This window comes from Typopeltis vanoorti, chromosome 11 (assembly GCF_054136105.1).
Source record: "Typopeltis vanoorti isolate ZY-2024b chromosome 11, IOZ_Tvanoo_1.0, whole genome shotgun sequence".
Lineage (NCBI taxonomy): Eukaryota > Metazoa > Arthropoda > Arachnida > Uropygi > Thelyphonidae > Typopeltis > Typopeltis vanoorti.
The window spans coordinates 61278743-61303996 of NC_143559.1; the positions used below are offsets into that span (position 1 = coordinate 61278743).

At 34.2% G+C, this 25254-nt stretch overlaps 1 protein-coding gene across 1 annotated transcript; it reads right to left on the minus strand.

Annotated features, from left to right (window-relative positions):
* Positions 1 to 11896: 11896 nt before the first annotated feature.
* LOC150101648 (kappa-type opioid receptor-like) lies at positions 11897 to 23904 on the minus strand. The gene is made up of 3 exons (XM_090399879.1): positions 23823 to 23904; positions 23269 to 23322; positions 11897 to 12306 (listed from the first exon to the last, which is right to left on the minus strand). Exons 1-3 carry the CDS (start codon positions 23902 to 23904, stop codon positions 11897 to 11899), a joined length of 546 nt encoding a protein of 181 aa, XP_090256005.1.
* Between the last annotated feature and the right edge of the window lie 1350 nt (positions 23905 to 25254).

The following is a 25254-nucleotide window of genomic DNA, read 5'->3' on the forward strand; positions in this document are numbered from 1 at the left end:
GATGTCAATTGTAAAAACAGCATTAGTCTAGTTAACATGATAAATATTCTTGGCGTATCAATTGTAACTTAAAAGTGTCTACACAGTTCTACATCCTCGAGTTCCCCTCCACTGCTTTGAGCAGTTTCTCTAACTTTTTCAAACTGTTGCATACTTGGCAATTGCAAATTTCTATAGCGGCACAGCTGCAAAACTCTCGTATAATTAACAGTAAATTTATAGTATTTTATAGTTTACAGTACATTTGACAATATTCAAATTCTATTACAATATATATTTTTCGAAATTCGTTGTAATAAAATTAACAAAAACTCAAATCCAACATTTGAAGCTGGAATAGCTAAACGTAGCCTACTCTGTACTGACAATCATTGTCGTATTACTGGCGGTCAATTGGTGGTGTTTTTGTTTAGATTTGCAGCCGAATAAACCAATATTACATAAATATTAGACTGGCGAAAGTTCTATAGAAATAAAATTGTATAGATAGGCAAAATTGCGCTGTAATTTTCACGAAAATATTTTTTACTAACAAAATTTGACTGCACACCTCTGGCTGTCTCGTAGTACACCAGTGTGCCGATGCACACCGTTTGAGAAACGCTGGATAAATCACGAGGGGGCAGCGCTTTTCATAAAAGTTTTGCGTAAAGTAGAAGCGGAAGATGAACGGTATTTAAAGCAGCAATCACTTTTTTTTTCCAGAAACTTCTTGACAGAAAATTACTCAATTACATTATTTTCTTGACAGAAAATTATGTAATTGAGAATTACATTTTCCCTATCACTTTCTTGAGCCTTCGTAGCTCAGTCATTATCGACGGTTGTAAAGACCTGTGTTCGAATCCCGTCTATAAGGCGAAGAACCTTGATGTAATGATGAACTTTTGTTTTCCAAAACCTTCTTTCCCTTCACAGTCAGGCTTAATTATTGCAGTGTTTCTCCCAATAGATGAAGCCCCGAAGGTCTAATTTCCACGCTTTTGGTTAATTTAGTATAAATTGCTCCCTTGCGGACGAAATAGAATTGGTGAGATTTCCTTATCCAGGTTTACTCTCGAAGAAATTGTCACATAAAAAGAAAAATGCCGCAATAAATAAATAAGTAGGAAGAGCACTGTTGCGAACAACTAAAGGTTTCTAGTAAAGATCTGCTGTTTAGCGTAACGGATAAAAATGTAATTGAATTTGCTTACCGAAAAGAAAAGAAAGAAGGAACAAGTAAGGGGGGGAACGCCATTGAAAGCGTGCAAAGAACCGTTGTTTGATATTTCATTTAACTTCCATGACAGCAGTCGCACGCATTGTGACGCAACAATACAGTCTGCATCGCATTGTTGCGTGCAGTTTTTTCTTTTCCTTTTGTAGACGACTAAAGCGTGTTGAGTGAAGCGTTGAACAAAAAACTCATTTGTAACCATCAAAACCTGCTTTTCTTACTTGCCCAAATACGTTTTCTGAATTCTAAACAACTTAGCATTCAGAAAACTAAGTTTTAAGTTCAACTTAGAAAACAAATTCAGCATCCCATTTACAAATGGAATTTATTGGTGGGAAGAGGTTGAGAAGCAATTTCCACACTTCTAATCTGTGTTTTTAATTCTGCAGGTAACCGAGCCTTGAGCATGGGCTGTATTTGCTCCTTCTTTAAAGCTCTGACGTCATACCACGGTAGCCATTTGAGTGCTCGACAAGTCGATCGTCAAAGAAAACAAAGAAGTCGTCGTCCCCAGTGGCAACCCTCCAGGGAAACACCTCCACCTTGCACACCAGAGAAAGACCTGGATAAAGTACCCGGATTTTCTTCGCCACTGAGACCCAGACCTCCTTCTGAAGAGGACAGACTTCTCAATTTCACCCCACAGAAACAAAAACTAGGAGATTGCGGAAGACAATCAAGTTTCTCCCACACCAAATTTACGGGATCGTTTCAGAAGCCGTAAATCGAAGTCCAGACTCTCATTTGCTTCGTCTTTTATCCAAACTGATTACTGAATTTAAACGATTGCTAAATACAACTTACCGTTAATAAGTTAAAAAAAAAACAAAAGTCTGTAAAATGAGAAATAAGTTTCGTGAGACCTTTAAAATCCTGGTTATTTCAGCCAGGGATAAACTCATATCATGGCGTAAGCGCATGCTCTGTGCGATGACTCATGGCTTATATAAAATACTAAAATTCATCTGCGCCTTTTGTCAGTTTGCTTGTATGTAAAAGGCTCAGTTACTTAAAACTGCGCTTCACTTCATTATCAAATAATCTACATTCAGAAATATTTCTGTCAGTTTTTTTTTCTTAGCAAAATTGTTGATTTTTCCTACCTCAAAATAATTTATTCTATTTAATTGTTTGTCCTTTGCAAACTGTTAACTAATGAAAATCGTCTGCTTCATGTGTCACGCGCGCGTGCAATCCCATTGTTGAAATTGAGAAACGTTGTATTATATTTGCTTTTAATTAATTAGAGTCATGAAAACTAGCTACAACAATAAAAATGAAGGTTTAGAATTGTTAGTTGTCACGAATAATAGCGCAAAGTTTGTTCCGTGTGCTAATTGAAATGGTTTAAACGATCATTTGACTTTGAAACGGGAATGGTATTTCTAACAATGGATGGAATTGATGACGATATAAAACAAAAAAAGTGACTTGTAATTATTAGAATTGATATGATTTTATTGCATTATTTTATATTAAATTTGATTAATACAATTAATGACTGGATTTTTACTCTTACGAAACTGCATTTCATTTATTTTATCATCAGGTTTGAATATCATCTTTAATCATCTTTATTTAGAAAACGTTTTTTCGAACAAAACGCAATCATTAATTTAAACCATGAAGTGATTATGTTTGCGTGCAGGAAAAATAAATACATTTTTATAAAACAAATGAATATATTTATATTATAAGTTGGATTCCTCGGTTTCATGTGTTTCTCATGTGTTCAACTATTAAAGAAATTTGACTAGGATTTAAAACAAGCAAGAAAGATTTTTTTTCTAAAATTGAAAACCGAAGTTTGAGCAAAATGACATTTACAATCTAACGATTTTAAAATTATATTCATTTCTCCGTCTCTGAAGAAATCAAAATGGATACGTCCTTGGGAAATTCAGGTAATAACAAATTAATAATTATTTTAAAGAACGGTCATTTGAAAGAAATACCCACATTTATGAAGCTATTTATTGCGTGTCAATAGTCGAAATCGGATTGTATTCTCTAATGAACGGCATACGTATAAAATTTGAAGAGTGGGTGGTTATAATAAACAAATATAGTATAAAATATGCTAATTTACAAAGACAAATTGAGCCCACAAACATTTGGAATGTGAGATGCATATTATTTCATACCCACCTGGATGTTTCGTACCATGGATATCAGGAGGACTTTGTGAATCGTGTTTTGTTCGTGTTCATGTTTTATTAACAGGTTTCAGTACCACTTTACCGTTACTACAGGTTTAACATTACGGAAAAATAACTGCTTTACAATCGTTATAGTTTTTATAGTTATTGCTACAAATCGTATTTTTAATCAACTGAATCTTTTCCCGTCATTCTACCGAAGTTTTGAATATCAACATGGGGTTTTGTTCTTAAGTTTTGATTATCTCATCTCTGACTCCACGGAATATTTCTCCATTCCTAGAATGAATTGATAAATAAACGAGTAAAGATATTGATCGTAAAACGCTCTTTCTTCCGATATTAAAGTGACATTGAAACCTGTTAACCAAATAAGCGCACTTGATTCAATCAACAAAGCTCTCACATCCTTATAAACATTCAGATGTATATGAAATCAATACCTTGAGAGGACTGTATTCCATACTCTGCCGAAATGGATGATTGAAGCATATAAAAGGGAAAGATAAAACAAGGCTACCTCTCTTGTCATAAGAATGGATGAACAATTTTAAATTAAGTGGTATCAGGGGTTCTTACCAACCTCTTTGGACGAGACAGCCCAATGCACCTTAGATTCGGATCCTACTATGGTGTAGAAGGACTTCTTTAGTTGGCAGATGATTTTTATCGCCTGGAGTTTTGACTGTCACCCCGCTAATCTTTGGACTCTAGAAGGGTTTGGAGATTATATACCCTTTAGATCCCCCATGGTACTAATGTACGGCTGGTTTACTTTCGTAAGTTCGGTTTCACACTGCAATATATTAAAAAAAAAAAATCAGCTTTCAACCTAATAACGCAAATGTGGACACGTGAAATGACCCAGCGAATCTGACGTCATAGGTCAATCAATGAAGCTTATTTTTAAGGAATGCAATTTGACTATGGAAGTTTGTGAATCATATTCAGCAATTATGTTGGGTTAATGTGATCCCATACTTTTATGTATTGGTGAACAGATTGAAGACAGCACAACGTACCAAATATACAGTCTAAAAAAAGTCATGGGCTATAAAACGTGATTTTTTTTTTTCGAAAGATAAGGAGTCAAAACCAAATCTGTCTATAAAAATTGAAGTAAATAACATTAGAAACATGAACTATTGAAGTATGTATCAATCAGTAAAGTATTTTTATTAGTTTCAAAACCCATGAATATATGAAAATTCATACAGTATTTGATATAATAATAAAATCAAAAATTATATTAACTTTATAATGATAACATTAGATTGATACACTATAAAAATGTTATTACGATGTTTTTATATAAAAAAATCTATTTTATGGTACAGACAGTAGAGTATTAGAAATATCTATTCGTATTTTAAATATTCCATTCACTTTATCAATGTATAATTAATAATCTGGCCATTTGATATATGTATATTAATATAGAACACATTTTGAATGGATAAAATATATGATATTTGTAATAACTGAAGTTTTTCAAATGTACAAAATAAAATTCTCTATTTATATGTATAAATTAATACTATACAGTAATGACCTGATCGATTTTGTTATTTGTGTTTAAAATTCCAAAACAAAATTGTTGCATTGAATAATGAAGGCAAATTTATATCTGTAATTTTTATAATGACTTGTAAACGTAACAATTGAGAGAATGCTAATGTAGATGGCAACAAAGAGCATCGTTCTCAGAGGGCGCTGTCTAAGTAATTGTTGAGCCTTGGAATATCCTAAACAATCTGAAAGCAAACTACAATAATATGTCAATTGACACTTTTCATTGTTGTGATTTTTATTCTCTAACGTAATTGTTTTTCTCTATTCTGAATATTTTCAAATGTTTGAAACTAAGCTGTTGTTATATATTTCACTCTGTACTTAAGTGTGCGTAATTTATCTGTGCATTGATGTTCTTTACTTGTCTGCAAACATATATATATACATTTAATGCTTTTATCTTCTCTATTTAAAGCCAACATGACTTAATTTCACTAAATATATGCAATAGTTGTACAGCTAGCGTCTTACATATCCCCAGTTTAACGATTTCTACACATATTTAACAGCGCCACCATGTGGTGGATTACTAAACCATGCCATTTTGTTTTTCTTCTTTGCTAATGTTTTTCCATTATTGTGAATCTTATTATCCTATTGTTGCATTTATACGTATTTTGCTATTACTTCGAATATGCATATAAATCTATTGTATGCACATGTATTTCTGGATCTGTGTGCCCTCACACGTCCCATTTGTCCCTAATAACAAACATATCATTGTAACAAGTCCAATGCAGTTTAGATATCCAATGGAGAAAAACAAAAGTCCAGGAAAAAAGAAAGTGAAAGATACGCAACAAAAAATACCCACCATATATATATATATATATATATATATATATATATATATATATATATATATATATAACATGATCAGTGATGGATTGAAATAGTAAATTGAATTAATCCATCATGGATTTTATACTTTTATTTTCTAAATTTATAGTTGAGATTTTTCAGGTTCCATTTAGCATTTTTAAATTGCCAGTCGAACACATTCTCTTCGTAAGATTTAGTTTTCTTAGGGAAACTTCGTTTTTCTTTTTCTTTTTTTTTTTTTTGTAGGGGGGTAATAAGTACCTCTTTTAATTGCTGAAAACAAGACTGTACTAGTAACTCACCTAAACGCAAAAACCATATCCTTTACTTCATTGAGGATACATTTTTCTTAGGGTGCCAAATATCTTTTGGCCTTCATACGAAAAATTGAAACATAATTCTGATAATCATATCTGAAAGATATTGTTTATGTTTTTCATTTTAATCGTATTTATTATTTTCATAAGATATTGATTTTTTTTTTCTGTGTGAGGGACGAAATATAAAAATATTCATAGTTGTGACAAATGATAAATGAAAAAATATTTGTTTCTTGTGCAGTTCTGTGGAAATTCTTGTCGCGACTTGCCTCTGGAAGAAGAGAGACCCTTCTTCCAGAGGCAAGTAGGGTTTTTCTCTCTTTCGGACACCCCGCGTTTTTAATTCCGTTACTTAATAAGAAAATCGACCGTAGAACTCACACTATTTAAAACAATTGTTATGATAAAAGACCACGAGATGGTGGTAGTTGTCTTCCGTATCGCCTCCTCGTGTGTGTGTGTGTGTGTGTGTGTGTGTGTGTGTGTGTGTGTGTGTGTGTGTGTGTGTGTGTGTGTGTGTGTGTGTGTGTGTGTGTGTGTGTGTGTGTGTGTGTGTGTGTGTGTGTGTGTGTGTGTGTGTGTGTGTGTGTGTGTGTGTGAAAATTTACTTGTTTGTCCAATCTTCTAAATAGAAGTGTCAATGTTGTTGATTATGGCCTTTAATACTACCTCTCCTCTTCGTATCCTTTGCGTCCGTATACTTGCAATGTGCCCTTAATATTTTCACCAACAATCTCCCTGAACTGCAAAAAAAAGTTTTGTATTACGAAATAGAATTTGGTGTTGCCCTGTCATTTGTAATAAATTCGTGAATGTAAGTTTCCTTGAAATCCCACTGTCCACATAACCTCACTGTTTATATTAAGACCGCATCCACTCTGTCTTCCATTTAAAAAAAAAAAAAAAAAACTTCCGTTCTTTTTATGAGCGGAAATAGGATTGGCACGTTCCCAATCAACGCGAGAACATTCGTCAATAAACAGTCGTCTCAAAATATTAAATAATGGTCGAAACAACTTCGTAATTATTCTGTGTTTACACATTTTTTGTCCTTGTGCAATTCGTCCGAATGCGTACGCGCGCGCGCGCGCGCACACACACACACACACACACACACACACACGAAAATAAATCTTTGAAAGTATGAAATAATGTTACTATGTATACATCCAGCCGATAGTTTCTCTTTATCTATCCATCCAGTTGGGTTATCTGAATCTTCCTTTTTTTCCTGGCTTTCACATATCCTGGCTATACACACACACACACACCCTTGCTCAATTTTTTCCACTTAGTTTAACTTTTCTACCTGCACTTTGTATGATATTTGTGAAGTGATGTGGGTTTCCAGCCATCCCACTGCTATTATATATCAATCCCCGTGCCTTTACTTTAAAATGTACAAACGTTGATGCCAAATAAAGCTTTACCTGGTTAAATACTTGAGTGTTTCATGAAATTAATTGTAAGATAGTCGATCATTAACTGATAAACGAAATTTTCACTATTTCGTTTATCAGTTACATATTCTTACCTTTATTTTTCCAACAAAGACGGGTACGTCACAATTGTTGACATATTGCTAAAATCGATGCAGATATCGTCTGTAACTTGTTATGTGAATTATATTTCTAGTCAGCATTAAATGAACTTTATTGTTTACATTTAAACGAACAATATCATGATATTTCCTATGTAACCGTGCAACAATTGCCTTTCAGAGACTTTGCGCGTGCCTCCAAATCAAAGCGCGCATGCCCCATGTATGCTTGAAAATATAATAATCATTAAACATGTTCAACACGAACAATACGATTGCAATAATGAAATCATAATTATATCCGATAAATTTAAGTTGATTATTGTATCTTAATTACTGTATTTAAATACGACAATGATGATTGCTATAGGATATATTTTAACCTCCTATTTTTAATTAAAAACACGCTATTTTGGCTTCAGAATTCTGCAAATGGTTTGTATATTTACACCATAGGAATTGCACTATAGCAGAAAACAGAAATTTCTGCTATAGTTCAATTCCTGCTCATAGATGAAACGCTTTATCATCTTTATTTAAATTCCAACACTCTGGAAGTTGAGACTAAATAATGAATTACGGTTTAAGTACATGCTACGATATCTACTGTAAATAATAAACATTGGATCAAACCTCATATTCGGCATTGCTACTATGCGTAGTTTATAATTCGATATAGATTTCATTACAAAAATAATAATTAAAATTAAATAAATGAATAATAATAATAAGATGCAGTGTTTGCCATATATAAAAGTATCGTTCGTAAAATTAAATCTTAATAAAAGTTCTAATTTTAATTAAATAAAGTTTTAAGACTGAGGGGGGGGAAGGTATAGTGTAACGAACCTTGGTTTTGTTTTATTTCCACTTAACACACTTCTATTTCAAATGTAGTAATCGTATCATCGCTATGAAGTTATTGATCTCTGTACAAAGAAACAAACAGACCAAAATAACATTTCCCTTCTTATGGCGTTTCCATAGAAACAGAATCTCAAGAGAAAACCAAGCTGGCTGCTCCTTAAATAAATAATAAAAGGTTGTTTGTGTCTGTTGCTCTCCCTGACACTGCGAGGAATAAAAAAAAAAAAAAGAGAGAGAGAGAAAGAACTACAACATCTTAAGAATATAGATTCGGATGAATTTCATTTTCTTCGTTATATACTTCACCTGGAACAAAAAATAATAAAAGTAGACAATTTTTTTCCTCATTCAATACACAATAAACGCAACCTTCGGTAGACATTTGAAATTCAGATAGATTTCTGCCGTTGCTTAAGTGCAAGCTTTGATTCCCAGCAGATGGTGCGTTCCTGAAGTGTTTTTAGAGATTCATTTAATAAAATTTGTTTTAACTCCTTAAGGAATGGCTCTAGAAAATGTGACATTGTGTGATAAGACGAGAAGGGAATGGATTGTTTCGAAATTAAGGCTGAACAGACTAAAGCTATGAGACCAGTGAATTATATGTATTAAATGGTATGTTTTTCGTGATGAAAACCCAGAGTTTCTATTGAGGAAAACCCTTCCGTCTACCTTCGTGTGAGAACTCCTGAACAGGGTGTTTGGCGTGGGGAAGGATTATATTTGGAACTCGTTTTAGTCATAAAGAAGTTAAATCATTTCATAAAAATATCTGTTTATTTTTATTATTATTAGAATTACAGTAATCTAACATCTTCTTCTTCCTTTTTACGTATTAGGCCTAGGTGGCCTACTACGGAGCTGTCCTTAGCCCTTTCAAACTATACCCGTCCTGTGGATAAGGTGGTTGACCCTATGCCTCCCGGTGTGTGTCAACAGATGCGTGTGTTTAGGGTCAGTTTGCCTGTTCTGAGGGACGAAAAAAAAACAGAAAACCAAGTTTTCTGGTTTTTCGTCCAAAAAACACAAGAGAGATCAGATGAAGTTCTTCACATCACTAACGGGAATTGAACCGATGTTTTTCTGACCAAAGGGCTTCATCTATACCGACTGAGCGACGGAGGCTCACAGTAATTTAACGTAATTGAATATATTTTGGAACCACTGCAGCTGTGTTGGTTTCCTTTGGTTGGAAAAAACCCGGAGTCGAACTCCGTCCATGACGCAAGAAAACCTTTATCGGGTTTTTATCATTGAAGGTGATTAAGCTTGTCTCATACCGCAGTTTTTCATCCTTTAGAATTTAAAGACAAAAAGCTGGTGCTGCGAACACAAATGTCTACTGACATAAAGTCAGTAGACATAAATGGGAAGGAATTCAGCTCTTCTTAGAAGGAAGAGAATTGGATGGTTGGATAAAATATGTTTTAACGTTTTAATAAAAATATTTTTAAGATATTCAACAAATTGCTAAATACAAAGATAATTCAAGTTCTTAATTAATATTGTGATTTCACAATACACTAATAATGGTGTTGTAATCTGTAATTACAGTGGTTGCAAAATGAGAAATAAATTCAACATTGGGATCCCGTTATAGAAAAATACATTCGGTTTCCTCTCAAAAAAAAGTCCATAAACTAAAAAAATCATATGAATGGAAGAAGTCAAGTCAGCTGACTCGATATCATTCCTAAAGTTGAAGAAAAAAAATGTATATTCATTAGTGTTCACTTGAAGATTCACCTTATCTGTACAAGAAAAAAAGTGTGTCGAGTGAAATGCTTTGCTTCAGAGATGGATTAGGATTATCGTTCTCAACATTACTCACCTAGGTTTTAAACTCAATTCATCAGCTGGTGAAGAAAATTGGGGGGGGGGGGGGTGTTCAGAGAACACTTACATAGTATGCAGAGGGACTTTATTACTACATTTATGACAATCAGTTGGTCAATTTGCAATGTCATTTGTAGCATCCTGTACAATGAGATTATGCAGTTGTACACAAGATTTAATGAATTTTATTTTTTCCACGTATAAATATATGTGTAAAAAATAAAATAAAAGATGAGAGAAAGAATAATAGACACAGATAAACTTACGAAATACACTCAAAGTATCCTGTACTCATTTCATGTACGATTCGCCTACTATTCGTTTTTCTTTTTCTTGTGCAGCTCGTTCTCAACTTGTGGCTATGGATTGGTTCCCCTCCATGAGCTCCCGAGGAGAACCGATCCTGCAATCACATGTCTATAACCTCTTTGGTCGAGTAATAGCAATGGAGATTTATAATGTGATACTCGCCGACTATGTGGCATATCTAAATGTTGAACTAGTAGCAAGTTTTCCATTTGGTTGTGTTGCTGTAAAAACTTATTCAGTGACTCACCGAGTGTTAAAAAAGAAGTCTCTTTTATTGGTATCTCGTAACATTCTTATAACCCCCTAAAGTGTACTTAAACTAGACATTTCGTTCGAAGTCTAATGAATAATTTGATCCATTTTTGCACGAGTTGCTCGGCGACAACAACAACAACAACAAAATATTACTGTAAACAAAAAAAGACTTACGATGCAAAACAATGAATCCCCGAGTGATGCTAAAATCTGTAAAAATATGCAAATACAGAAATTTGAAGATGCCATCACCATCGGGATTGTGTACGGAAGCGGATATGTTGTCAAAGTAGAAAGAAATTGACGATAACGCAGTTTTCATACAAGCCTCGTAGTTACAAATCAGGTCGTAATCGAGTTAGTCGACAATCATTACGAATTCTTGTCGGTTTCCATAGTAACGGAACAAGGGAAGATCATTTAGTTTGACGCAGATGCATCCTTGTTTGGTGGTTTCGTGTAAGTGAAGCGTAAAAAATAAATACAAAAGCGAGCGAGGAGAAGGCGTAACATGAGATTTTATTCAAGCACAATATTTATGAGACAAAACTAGGGCACGGAATTTATTGTATCTTAGAAAGACAGCCGCGTGTAGCGTAAGATCCACTACAGACATTATTTTAGCATTGTGAGGAGCTAGAAATTATAATTAAAATTGGAAATCACCCTTGAAGGAGGAGATCACATGATTAGATTATTAGTATTATATATAAACAACTAATATTTAGTATATCTTGCGACTTTAACTTCCACTTTTTTTTAGAAATATAGTCCTAGATAGCATATTCATAGATCGGCATCTTCTTCTGGACAGTTGTTATGAATTATGGACGGTCAAATTTGACATTTGAAAAGCTATGCAGTAAACAATAAATTTTATAGAAACAATCGTGTATTACTGTGTTAAAGTTTTGGAAAATAATGAATACTTAGTGGTGTTTGGAGTGCGGTGTATCGTCTTCTATGCAGTAAAATCTTATAAACATCAAAGATTCCATCAAAAAAGTTCCAAGATCTTCATTTTGAGAATGCGAGGGATCTTCTTAAAAGCATTTCGATAATCTTTTCTTAAAATTCCATATATAAATGGGTTAGTACCCGAACACATAAACTGAGTGACAGTTGAGAAAAATACTGACCACGGTGGAGCAGCATCATGTCCTTTTGAAGCTCGGACAACATTCACAATAGCATAAGGAGTGAAACAAGCGAAATATATGGCGATCACAACGAACATACTTCTCACTGTCTTACTAGTACTGTCTCCTTGGTCTTTAGAAGATGATTCATGACCTACATTGACAGTTGACACATCCTGTCGAGTACCTACTGCTGGACGGACCACATTCTTCTCGGAGTTCCAAGCGGATCGCACAATGCGGTAATTGTAGTAGCCAATAAATAATCCTGGAATGAAAAATGAGTTAAAAAAACAAAAATAGACGTATGCTAAGATATCCGCCCGGTTTTCCCAACGGGGACTGCACACAGCTTGCGGATAATTGTAATCGGTTCCTCCCAAGATTAACAGAAGTAGTCCAACTATCATACCATCGGTCCAGGTGAAGGCAATTATCATGATCATCTTCCTTACGGTAATCTTTTGGGGATAGTGTAGCGGTTGCAATACTGCCACTCCTCTGTCGTAGCTCACCCAACCGAGTGTGATGTTCGAAATAGTTATGAAGGTGTAGTTTAAGGAAGCCTGTATCGTACATATCAACGATCCCATAATCCATCTATCGAACATTACCGATACAGAAGAAGGAATCATTATTAGCAATCCAGTGAACATGTCTGTCACAGCTAGGTTGATTATCAACATGTTTCCTAGTTGATATCGCAGTGCTTCATCCCAATAATAAGCTACGACTACCATCAAGTTGCCGATGAAACAAGTTAAACCAATCATCATCAGTGCTATGGAACCAATTATGATTTGGGGAAGCGTTCTTGGGATTTCAATCAGTCCTTTGTGCATGGTGACAGAAGAGTTCAAATAGTAATACTCACTTCCGATGGTCATGTTCTAAAAAAAAAAAAGTAACAACGATACATTAATTACAAAAAAAGTATTTGTTAGTTAATTTTAATTAAATATAAATTAGTATATAAGATAAATGAGGGAATAGCAACACAGCAATTAATTGCAAAACAGTCATCATGCGATATTATGCTAACTAATGTAAACAGACACTGAATGAATTTTCAAACCCACTTTAATTTTTATCATTTACTTTGAAAGCTATGCAATTATTGAAAGTTAATATGCGTGTGTTATACCATTAAGTATATATGATGCACGTCAACCATCCGGTCTTACTGTTGGAATTATGCAGTGATGTATTTCTATATAGATCATCATAACCCTAATTACGTATATATACCATATGAGTCTGTTCCAGTCTTATTATCCATCTAATATCCTCTTTTGAGGTCTTCCCGGCCTTCTATTTCCAATTGGTTTATATTTTATTAATTGTTTAGGATATCGGATGTTGGCCATTCGGTTTATACGTTCTGTCTAATTTGTCTATAATTGTTTAGTTTTTTTTTTTCTGTTGATTTTGTTTTTAGTTCTTTTAAAATATATTTGTTCCTTTTTTTTTTGTTTAATAATGTGTAATTTGAAGTTCTTTTCATGAATCTCATTTGACTTGTCTTTATTCTTTGTTTATTGCCCAAATTTCACTGCCATATAATAATGTGGGCACTGCTAAAATATTGTACATTTTCAAGCGTGTTTCTTCTTGTACAATATTTGGATTGAGTGTTCTATTTATCAAGCCTATAATCTGTAAAAATTTTCTTTTTCTCCTTCATGTGATATTTCACATTCAAGATAAGTGGATGTGAAATTCTGGCTCTTCTATATTTTATTATTAATAACTATTTTTCTTCTAAATGGAGTCTATCACAAAATGCCATCGTTTCAGTTTTATCTATGGATATTTTCATTCCCAACTGTTCTACTACAATGTTTAAACTATATATTGCTCTTTGTAAATTGTCTTTCTTATCTGATATTATTACCTGATCATATGCAAATAATAGCGTATTTATTTTGTTATTCCGGAAAATTTCTATACCTCGATTGTTTAAGGTGTTCCACTGTATTAATATTTCATTAATATAAATATTGAAGCGTGTTCGAGAAAGAGGGCATCTCTGTCTTACTTTTTGGTTTGTGGATTGCTTATCAGACTTTTTTTTCATTTATTTTTATTTTTATTTCGTTATCTTTGCATATATTTAATACTGCATGCAGTAAAATATTAGATATATTTATTCTTTGTAATATATCAAACAGTATATATCTTTTTACTTTGTCAAATGCTTTTTCTTAATCTATAAACAAAAGACGAGTTTCTAAATTAAATTATCTTCTTTTTCCTATAAGTATTTTTAAACAAAAAAAGCTGCATCTATTGTATTGTAAAACGTCCTTTTCTAAATCCATTTTGAGAATTCTAATAATAGTTTTTTCCTGTATATTTTCAGCCTTTTTATTTCTACTATATATTTTGTACCATATACTCAATAAACTAATACCTCTGTAATTAGCAGATGTAGGTATTACTATACTCGTATTCCATTCTATTGGTATTTGTCCATTTGTACCAAATTTTATTTTAAAAATGTAATAATCTCTGATGAAATTTGGCATAAGTGTAGATGCCATATAGATGTATGTGCTAACCTAGAAACTTAATCAATATATTATATTTTGGAACAGTTATTTTTTTTTTCATTATTCTGGCTTGCTGATGCTTGCTGAAAAAGCAGTTTTGAATACCAAAACTTACCTAGATTACATTATGGCTAATTCTTCTGTAGAAATACCTCACCCGAAATTAATATCAGCAAGTACTCGATATTTTTGTACATAATTAGACGCACAATTCAAATAATTTGACTCACAATTCAAATGTATTCCAGCAGATAAGTCAAATGTTAATATTCTAGTATTTATGTTAATAATAAATAAATAAATAAACATTTCCTGGCAGTAATTCCAAACAACAATAAATATATGCACGCTTAGAATATTTTAATCAAAAGCAGTATCTAAAACTTTACTAAGTTAAACTGAATTTTATGAGATATATAAAGAAATAACATTAATTATATGTTTACATATCTTAACAAATTTTAGCCAAGAAAATGCAAACAAAACCATTATTTTCTATCGAATCGCATTCTGCTAATTGCCTGATGTTTAATGCGTGGTTGAGGGGTTGTTAGATTATATCCGCGTTATAATTGAAAGACTAACCCAGAATGACAAATAACCAATCAGAAACGGTGATTAAATCCGTGTTTGCTGTAATTAAGAAGCATAATTACAGCAAACACGGAATCTAGACAGATTAATTTTGTCAAACAAATATAATTGCTATCGTTAGTTGTTGTTATTCACAACTGGGATGTTGTTTTATTTAAGTTAATTTGGATATTTAGTATGAAAATGTAGTGAACGAGAAAATTGAAATTTATATTTGAAGGATTTTAAGAAAAAATTAAATTTTCTATATAAAAACCTAAAGTAGAGTTTCAACACCATAAAAATTTTAACTTACCAATAATACATCTGAAGCGTTAGAGATCATTTCAAATAGACTTGAAATAGTTTCTAACTGGCCCATGGTTTTCCCTGACTGGATGCTTGTATTTTAAGTGAATGCTTCTAATCATTGTCTATCTGATCATTCTATGCATCACCATGATTTGTTAAAGGTAGCCACGTGGTGTTAGCCTTTATATATCGCTAATCCCAAATTTATAGAAACGTAACTTGTTCTCATACAATGAATAATAATGATGGCTTCGGGGTTGAGTTGCAGGTGCCGCGGAAGTTAACACGGAATATTTAATATTCAAAATGCAGATAAGCTGTGAAAGACAATTGAGAAACATGGACGAGGAGATATGTTATTATGGTTGCAAATGCTTGCTTGAAAAATTAAGAATTCAATGTCTGTGATCTGAACATATGAGGTCAATATGCTAATATTTCTAAAACTATTGATGAGATATTCATTACAAACTTCTCCAAATTTTTTTCACGAGTCAAGTCATATCCAAAATTTCATAAATGTCATGCATTATTTTAGAATACATTGATTATAGAATGCATTTTTTTATGAAAAATGAAATTTGAATGACACTTTTGTTGAAATCGACAATGCAGCAATCGACGTGAATATTTTATGAAAACAAAATAAAGCAAACTTCATCATGAATATTACGTCATTAATGGACAAAACATTTAACACATTCCGACATCTAATAAGATCTAAAATAGCATTATTATATTATATTTTTTCATCATCATCATCATCATCAAATTCCTGCCATGTACCCACAAGGGGTGTACAGTTATATTTTTTATATTAAATAAATATTTTTATTCCTTAAAAAATGTAATTCTTTATTATAAGAAAGATTTTTAAATGAAATAATTGTGTTTTTACTCATACATCGAATAGAATCTTCAATAATCTGTAACCACAACAACAGGAGACGATTTCAGTTTTGATTCCAGGTAGCTATCACGATTAGGATTAAGATTAGAATTAGCTGAGTCGTATAAAGCCTAGTGAATGTAATATCGTTTACTTTGACGAATAATGTTTTGAGTTTGGGTTAAGATTCGGTAAGTAATTTTGTTCAGAAAACTTTTTAAGTGCAAAATTTTGCTACCTATGCTGGTAGATCGATTTGATCTAGGGATATTTACATTGGGCTCTTGGACCCATTTCTCAAATTTTATTCTAACAGAGTTATTACCTCCTATCAGACATGTCAAAACCTCTCAATGAAAGCATATTCGAAGACATTTACAGAGAATTTCTAAGATTAGGAAAACTATTGAGCGACAACTGGCCAGGGAAAGTAAAGCTGTTAGATACATTCCCCCATACAGCAGTCACAGAGGATAGAATGGATGATTTAAATGATGAAAGTATGTTGACTGAACCAGAATTAAGACACTCCACGAATATAGAGGATGCTGCATCGCTAGATAATACTCCGCAGTTTTTGGAAACCAACACAGAATTCCAAACGGTCAAAAAGAAAAGGAAAATCTCCTCTACTGCAGATACACCCAAAACAGCAGAGATAGACCCAGATAATGAACTTAAAGAAAGGGTACTCCCAGTCATCCTAAAGGCCAAGGAGCACTGGACGTCCGCTGCATCCGCACTGAAATCTTCAGATATCACCTTCATGAAAGCCACAAACACAGAAGGGATACGCATACAGCCTAAAACGTCATCAGACTACAGAAAAATAACCAAACTTCTAGACAGCAACAACCTGCCATACCACACTTTTGCACTCAACAGTGAGAAAAATTTAAAAGTAGTATTAAGGGGAGTTACTGAAACATTACAAATAGAAGAACTCACTGCAGACCTTCAATTTCAGGGATTTAGCCCAATTAAAGTCAGCCGAATGCGGAGAGCTGATAAAACACCTTATCCCCTAATTCTGGTGGAAATAAGCAAAGACCAAAAACATATGTACAATCTCCAAGCTATCTGTGATCTAGTCATAAAAATTGAGGCATTGAAACCTAAATCAACTACAACCCAGTGCCATAGATGCCAGAAGATTGGGCACGCAAAACGATGCTGCAAGGCTGAATTTCGTTGCGTGAAATGTGGTGGCAAACACGCATCAAATGAATGCCATAAACCCCGCACACTTCCAGCAAAGTGTGCAAACTATAGGGGCTGTATAGCATTTCCCCAAAACCAAAAGATACAGCTCAAAACCAGTAAACCTCTTCAAGAACACACGTCCTCCCATCAAACTATAGTCTCCACAACGGATGGAAGATCGTATGCTGAAGTTACAAGATTAACCTTCCAAAAAGATCCAAAACCAAATCAGTCGCAGCAAACCAGTAAACCTATCCTACTAAACGTAACAAGCCACTTAGGTGTGTATGAGATTGTGTATGACAATCTCTTTATGGAAATTCTTAATGGATAAGTCTAAAAGAAACCGAAATCGTTACAAATTGTTTCATGGAACACACAAATGGTTTATTCATCAAATTACAGGAGCTGCAGGAATTTGCAGCAGAAACTCAAGCAGACATCATCCTCATAAATGACATATCTTCGTCCAAGTGACAAAATCAGAATCAACCGTTATAGCACTTACCGTACAGACAGATGCTTTGCTAGAGGTGGAGGCACTGCCATCTTTGTGAAAAGAAACATAAAACATAATTCAATAGCCGAACCCCAAACAGAACACATGGAAACTACAGGAATATAAATACATATGGAAAACGCAAGCAGCATTACGATATATGCAGCCTACAACCTCCCAAATAAAAAACTCCTTGAATCTGACTTAGATGTGATACTAAATACAGGCAGAGCAGTGATTATAGCCGGAGATTTTAATGCCAAACATTCAGTCTGGAACAGCAGAAACTCGAATATTAACGGAAGAATACTCAACTCTTACACCACTTCAAGAAATATAACAGTAATAGGACCCACTGAACCCACACATTACTGAGCAACCGGACGTCCTGATGTACTAGATATAGCTATATTAAAAAAACATAGCGCACAGCTATCAGATACAAGCAATCAACGACTTAAGTTCTGATCATAACCCCATCATATTACAACTAGGTACCATACAAGATTTAACGGAAAACACCACCACATTTTAAATTGGAAACAACTTCCCTCAGCCTTCCAAGAAAACCTTGGTCCAATACCACATATAACATCTGCCGAACATGTAGAAAAAGCAGGAAAACTCTTGAAAAACAACTACTGACAGCTATAACACAGGTAACAAATATAACCAAATGTGCACCATCAAATAAACTCCCAGAGGATATAAAACGTCTTATCCAAGAGAAAAACAGATTAAGAAGACAATATCAGAGAACAATGAACACAGCTGATAAACAAACAGTTAATAGATCAATAAACCAGGTTCGATACGCCCTAAAGGACCACCGTAACCAACTCTGGAATAACAAAATTCACCAATTAAACACAGAGGATCAATCAGTATGGAAAATGATGAAATCACTCCGTTCAAAGCGTTTTAAATTTCCTCCAATCCAAGGTGAATCTAATGTTGTCTACAACGACGAGGAAAAATCTGAAACATTTGCTGACAGATTAGAAAAACAATGCAGCCTCAATTATATCGATACAGATATAAATTTCATAAGTAAAATTCACACCCAAGTGCGTAAAATAACTCAAAATGCCTCACTCCAATCCAATAACAAATCCGTGTCACCAACAGAAGTATATGAGAATTTAAGAAAACTAAATAACAAAAAGGCTCCCGGGTCCAGATGGAATAACAAACAATGTACTCAAGTTACTTCCCCGCAAATGGGTTCTGCATCTGCTTCCGGCTAAATTATTTCCCAGAGCGATGGAAAATTGCCGACGTTTTCCTAATTTCCAAACCTGGAAAAAATACACAGTTTCCTGAAAATTACAGACCAATCAGCCTTCTTTCATGCATAGGTAAGATAGCCGAACGTGCTATTCTCACACAGGTTCAAGAGGCAATAGATATCAACCATGTCATTCAAGATGAACAATTCGGCTTTAGGAAATATCACTCCACAACGCTACAAATTACAGAGTTATCGAACATATAACCCAAGGTTATGAATGGCACCAACACTCTGGCGCAGTATTCGTGGACATCACGCAGGAATTTGATAGAGTGTGGCATCACGGACTAATTTTTAAACTACACAAAGTTAGTATTCCATTACCACTAGTTCTACTTATCAAATCATATCTAAATAACAGAAAATTTAAAATAAAACTCAACGGTATCAGATCCACATAGAGGAAAATCACGGCTGGAGTCCCTCAAGGTTCTCTGCTATCTCCCCTACTACTCTCCATATACATGGCAGATCTCCCCAAACTGTCCCTAGCTATCACCGCTCTTTATGCCAATGACACAATCATTATAGCCAGATCCCTCCGTCCACACCTGGCCATCAAGCTGCAGAGAGCAGTCAATGAATTGGAGGATTGGTACACCAAGTGGCGTATCGCAATTAATACAAACAAAAGCTCTGCAGTACTTTTCACCAGACGTAAAGCTGAACCGAATACAAGCATACAAATATTTGGTAAAATCATCCCTTGGCGCAATTCTACCAAATATCTGGGAGTTCATCTTGATAGACGTCTAAACTTCAAGTCATATACAGTATAGATAGTGTCGCCACTAAGGCAAGTCAGATCATAGCACAGCTATATCCACTTTTGAATAGGAACAGCTTTCTAAGCATAAGCAACAAAATCCTCCTTTTCAAATCGGTAATCAGACCGCAATTAACTTACGTCTCTCCAACCTGGGGTCACACGACTAAAAACAACATCAACAGACTTCAGATAATACAGAATAAATGCCTAAGAATGGCATTTAATGCCCCATGGTTCATCAGAAACATCCAGTTACATAAAGAAGCCAATCTTCCAGATATTAAGACCTACATGACAAGCATTGCAGAGAAATTCTTCACAATCACGGATAATCACCAAAATCAGCTAATTCGACAGGCAGCGGACTACAAGCCCTCAGATCGTTTCAAACATAAAAAATCGAAATCCTCCATCGCAAGAGAAAGCTGATACAGCCTCAATGCTCACAATGAGAGGGTAAATTACCCACAATAATCTCATCACCCACAATCTAAAATCCAGATGAAGGGATAAAGAGTCAAGGACTCAGTCCAACAACCAATTAAGTTCAAAGTTCAAATGAAAAGCATCTTGCTTCACCCCTAAAGACATAAATGTCAATTGTCAATTACATTCAAATTCAAAGATTTAAATAGTATTATTTGAATCTTTGAATTATCAATGTTATTTGTCAAAAATGGAAGCCAAAAGTGAAAATACAATATTACACCGAAGTTCTAAGCAATATCTTAAACATAAAGAAACACTCAATCTAGCAACAGATAGTTTACTCCGATTAACAAAGGAAATAACGCCATACACGAAATAGAAAAATATCCACAAACGAGTTTTTTGGGGGGTTTCTTGGGGAGAACGCCATCTCCCCAAGAAACGCATGTTCTATCTGGCGAAGAAACAATAGAACATGTATTATATGATTGCCCAGTTGCGAAAGGAATGCGAGATTATGTGGTCAACAAATTTAAACGTACTACATCCCACAAAAGAAATGACACCATACTTACAGTTACAGACCACGACAGCAAAAAACTTACAACTTTTTTTTATAATCAAAATAGTCCTACTGGGAGAAGAGAAATTCAAAAAGAGATGGTGCCCACCTCCGATAGTAGCTTACATGTATCAAGGACATTTACAATACAACTTTTAAGACAGTAAGCACAAAACTCAGAGTATAACACAACACCCTTGCAAATGGCACATTAGAACCACGCTCACCAAATACTAACCTTACATTCCCTTCCAGGTAAGTTGTAGTATTGGCCACTACCTTATAGAACAAAAGACCAACTTCAGGTGGCCACCCAATGTGGCCTGTGTGAAGAAAGAACTGTGAAAAGTGACTAAGGTGCTTTAAATCATGAAAAGATAATGTGAAAAAGTAATTAATATTTATTTACAGGTATAACCATTCATGCATTGATAACGAATAAGGAGCAATATGATTGGTTTATGGTAGCCTAGTACAATCGATACGATTGCTTCACGGTAGCCTAGCCTATACGCTAATGAATGAATCGTTATAAAATTTTAATTTTATGCTAATTAATTAATTAAATTTAACTACTTATTTAATTAATAAGTTAATATTATGCAATTATGATTTAATACCGCATCTTTATGTCTGTTTGCATTTCTCTAAAATGCAAATGGCCATGTAGTGTCTGAAAGTGTTTGTGCGCGTAAGTTTTGATAAATTTTAACTTTTTATAATAAATTTGTGTATATTTTATGGCAGTAAATGATAACATAGACCAGTGTCTGCATATATTTTATGCATTCATAACATACCTAACTTTTTCTTAATTTTTTCGATATTTCTAAGCTACACGTTCGTCTGCAAGTTTTTCAAATTGTCGTAAATGTCCAAAATATTTTTCCAATACAGATCTATTTAAAAAAAAAAATCCGCGTATAAGTGGATCCGCGCAGTTCAAACCCGTGTTGTTCAAGGGTCAACAGTATTATGTTCGACCCATCTAAATAGCATTATAAATGATATTACTGTGTAGGTGTTACATGTACTTAAAGCAAAATAATAAGAATTTCTGTATATGTTAAATGCATTTAAAATAAAAATCATCTATTGCTGAATATTGTACGAGATGTATATACTTAAAAGTAGGTACTATATTGGATTAGTTGGATTAATATAATATATTTTTCATTACTTAATATTATACACCAGATAATAATTATGATAATGGTTATTTAACAATTTAAACTATCGCATAGCCGTGTGGTGGTCGGGATGAGAATAGCTCCATTGCACCTCATGCATGTCGTACGAGGCGACTAAAATGGGTACCCAGGGAGGGTAATGGATGGCAATGCTGTAGACAATGAAGTTCTAACTGAGGCTCGGCTACTGCTGTTACCCTCCTGCCATGATCAGAGCTCATAGCTCAATAACAACCTATCCTTACATTGTCCTCTACAGATAACGGGGAATATGAAAAGCATTCTTGCTTCGCCCATCTATCAAAAAAAAAAATTATTTTTTTATTTTTGTAGGCGAAAGAAGTAATGATCAAATGAGATTATTAATATTAATAATTGGCGAAGTAAGTGTTTTGTTATTTTGTTATCTAACGGTTTCCATGATAAAGTTAATAAGAGGGGGAGGGGTTAAAAACGTTCCGGCTCCACGCTGTTATTCGACGATTTGAATACTCGTCTAAATAAACATAAACCAAGATGCAGTTTTGATAACTTATTGACTACAGGGTTTGCAACGCAACATTATTTCCATGAAATGGCAAAATACGAAGAACTTCAGCAGTTGAATACAAAAAAAAAAAAAAAGAAAGAAAGAAAGAAAGAAAGAAAAAGATGATGATGTGAGGTATATCTTTGTGGATCTTTTCTTTCCGAAAGAAATTAACTGGATGATTTTAATTCAATTTCAACGTCTTTATTAATATTAGTTTTCCTCCCGGCATTAGTAGAATAATAGAAATTAATTGTGCAATTCTTCTCCCATTATTTCGTAAAAATCAAACAGTGCTTGTTGCCTGCTTTTATTTACAAGTTTTTTTCCCAACTCTTCAGCTGCACGTAAATTAACAATGGCTATAAAAACGAAACAAAAAAGCGCCATCTACCAGGGAAAACAAAACATGCTCTGAAACGCTATTATTACTTGAAGAATTTACACCAATAAAAGATAAAGCACGCCAAGCTGCACATGGCGAATCTGAAAAGGAGGAAAATAAAATAAAATACTCATTATGTAAATTATGTTGTATTCGAAAAAAATGTAATGCAAACAAATCATAAGTGGGCTTGCAATTTCGTTTAAATATCTTTAAGAAAACAAAAAAATTTTTAATAAAGTGTTTCTAAGATCGTGTTTCGTTTTTCATTATTTTTTTTTCTTAATATCACTCTAGCCCTCTAAAAATAAAAATAAAAATTAAAAAAAAAAAAACGGTTGGACAGCGACATTCAGAGTGTCGTTGAGGGAGGATTATTTTTGGCTTAATTGTTCTTAACATCAAAATTTTTGTTTATTTTGATTTAAATACACACACACACACATACACAGATAAAAATAATAATAATAAAAAGAGAAATGCTATCTGAGATTGCGTTTGGTCTTCAATCAAAATACGCTCTCTCATGAAAACTGTAGGGAAGCCTGCTCGCTCAACCTTTCACTCTAAGATGAAAGGGATTAATAGGAGTTGGTCAAACCTTTGCTGCTATAACCGTCTTCAATCTTCTGAGAATGCTTTTCACCACCAGATTTTTGTGCATTGCTGCAGACGTCTCCCATTTTTGTAGACAAGCATTAGTGAGGTTGATCATTGACGTTGGACGATTAGGCCTGGCTAGCAATCTGCGTTCTTCCAATTCATCCCCGATTGGGTTGAGATCAAAGACTGGTCAAGTTCTTCCTCAGCAAACATGCGAACATGGGCATTGTGGTGTTGATACAGAAAGAGGTCTTCAACGAACTTTTTCCGTAAGTTGGAAGGACGGAATTGTCTACAAATGTCATTGTAGGCCTCAGTGATAAAATCCCCATCACTGGAACTAGAGGCCAATTCCTAACCATGAAAAAAAATTCCTAGATCATGGCGTCTCCTACATCAAACTTAACATTAGACACAAAAAATATTAGGGTAAATTTAGTATCCATCAATCCATCGTCCGTCATACTACCACATAATGAAGTTACTCATTATTTCAGAAAACGCGTATTCATATTCCAGACTCCAATGGCGGCGAGCTTTGCACCACTCAACATTACCATCCGACTCCTGGCGTTGCCTTGCTGATGAGCTTGTGTGCGACTATGCTACCATGGAAACCCGTGTTCTTCAGCTTTCATTAACAGTTTGGTGCTTGCTTGCAGAAGAATTTTGGAATTCGCAGCGAGTATTTCAGCTTAAAACAGGCGAATATTTTCCATGCCACGCTTCAGCACTTGGCGGTCTCCGATTTAATTTTAAGTGGCCTGCTACGTCGCCATTGTGCGTTGTTGCTCCTAGGGGTTTCCACTCCACAGTAGCTTCACTTACAGTTGATCAGTGAAGATGAAACAGGACAGAAATTTTCCTAACTGAGTTGTTGCAGAGATGGTATCCTGATGCCATGTCGAAAGTCCCTAAACTCCCCAATATGGCTCATTTCTTTGTTAATCTTTGTCTATGAAGATTTATAATAACTTTCTCTCTTTGGAGCATCTGTAGCTAAAACCAATAAACGTAATGAGACCAAATTTTATATTGAGAGTTTCGAATGATTTCCGTGAAAAAAAGATTTAGTACCAAAAGTCGCCTATAGGGGGAAATTTTGGCGCTGGCTCAGCCGAAAACAAGCGCATAATTACATTAAAAGCAGATAAAATGGAATAATAACATTTCGACGGTGTAAGCGACAGCCACATCATTCATTCCAGCTAGATATGTGACGCACTACAATGATAATAAGAATAATTAAACTAAAACAACAACTTGCGAGAGACACAGAAATTAATGTAGTGATTGAACTCACAGGAAATAACGTTTTATTCATCAGAATCAGGGTTCCCTGGACCACATACACGATTTTCAATGTGCTGACCTTTCTTGTATACAACAGATTGCATCCGGTGTGCGACATGCTCTACAGCTGAGCGTAA

Bases quoted from the DNA above. Each gene is read 5' to 3' on its own strand.
- LOC150101648 (XM_090399879.1), bottom strand. From the start codon at position 23,904: ATGGGAGACGTCTGCAGCAATGCACAAAAATCTGGTGGTGAAAAGCAT. The intron at 23,323-23,822 runs GTTTGACCAACT...CCTCCTTTTCAG, and splicing joins AGACGGTTATAGCAGCAAAG to ATTCGCCATGTGCAGCTTGG. The intron at 12,307-23,268 runs GTAATAATAGCG...TTTTCATTCCAG, and splicing joins TATTGGTGTAAATTCTTCAA to GATTATTTATTGGCTACTAC.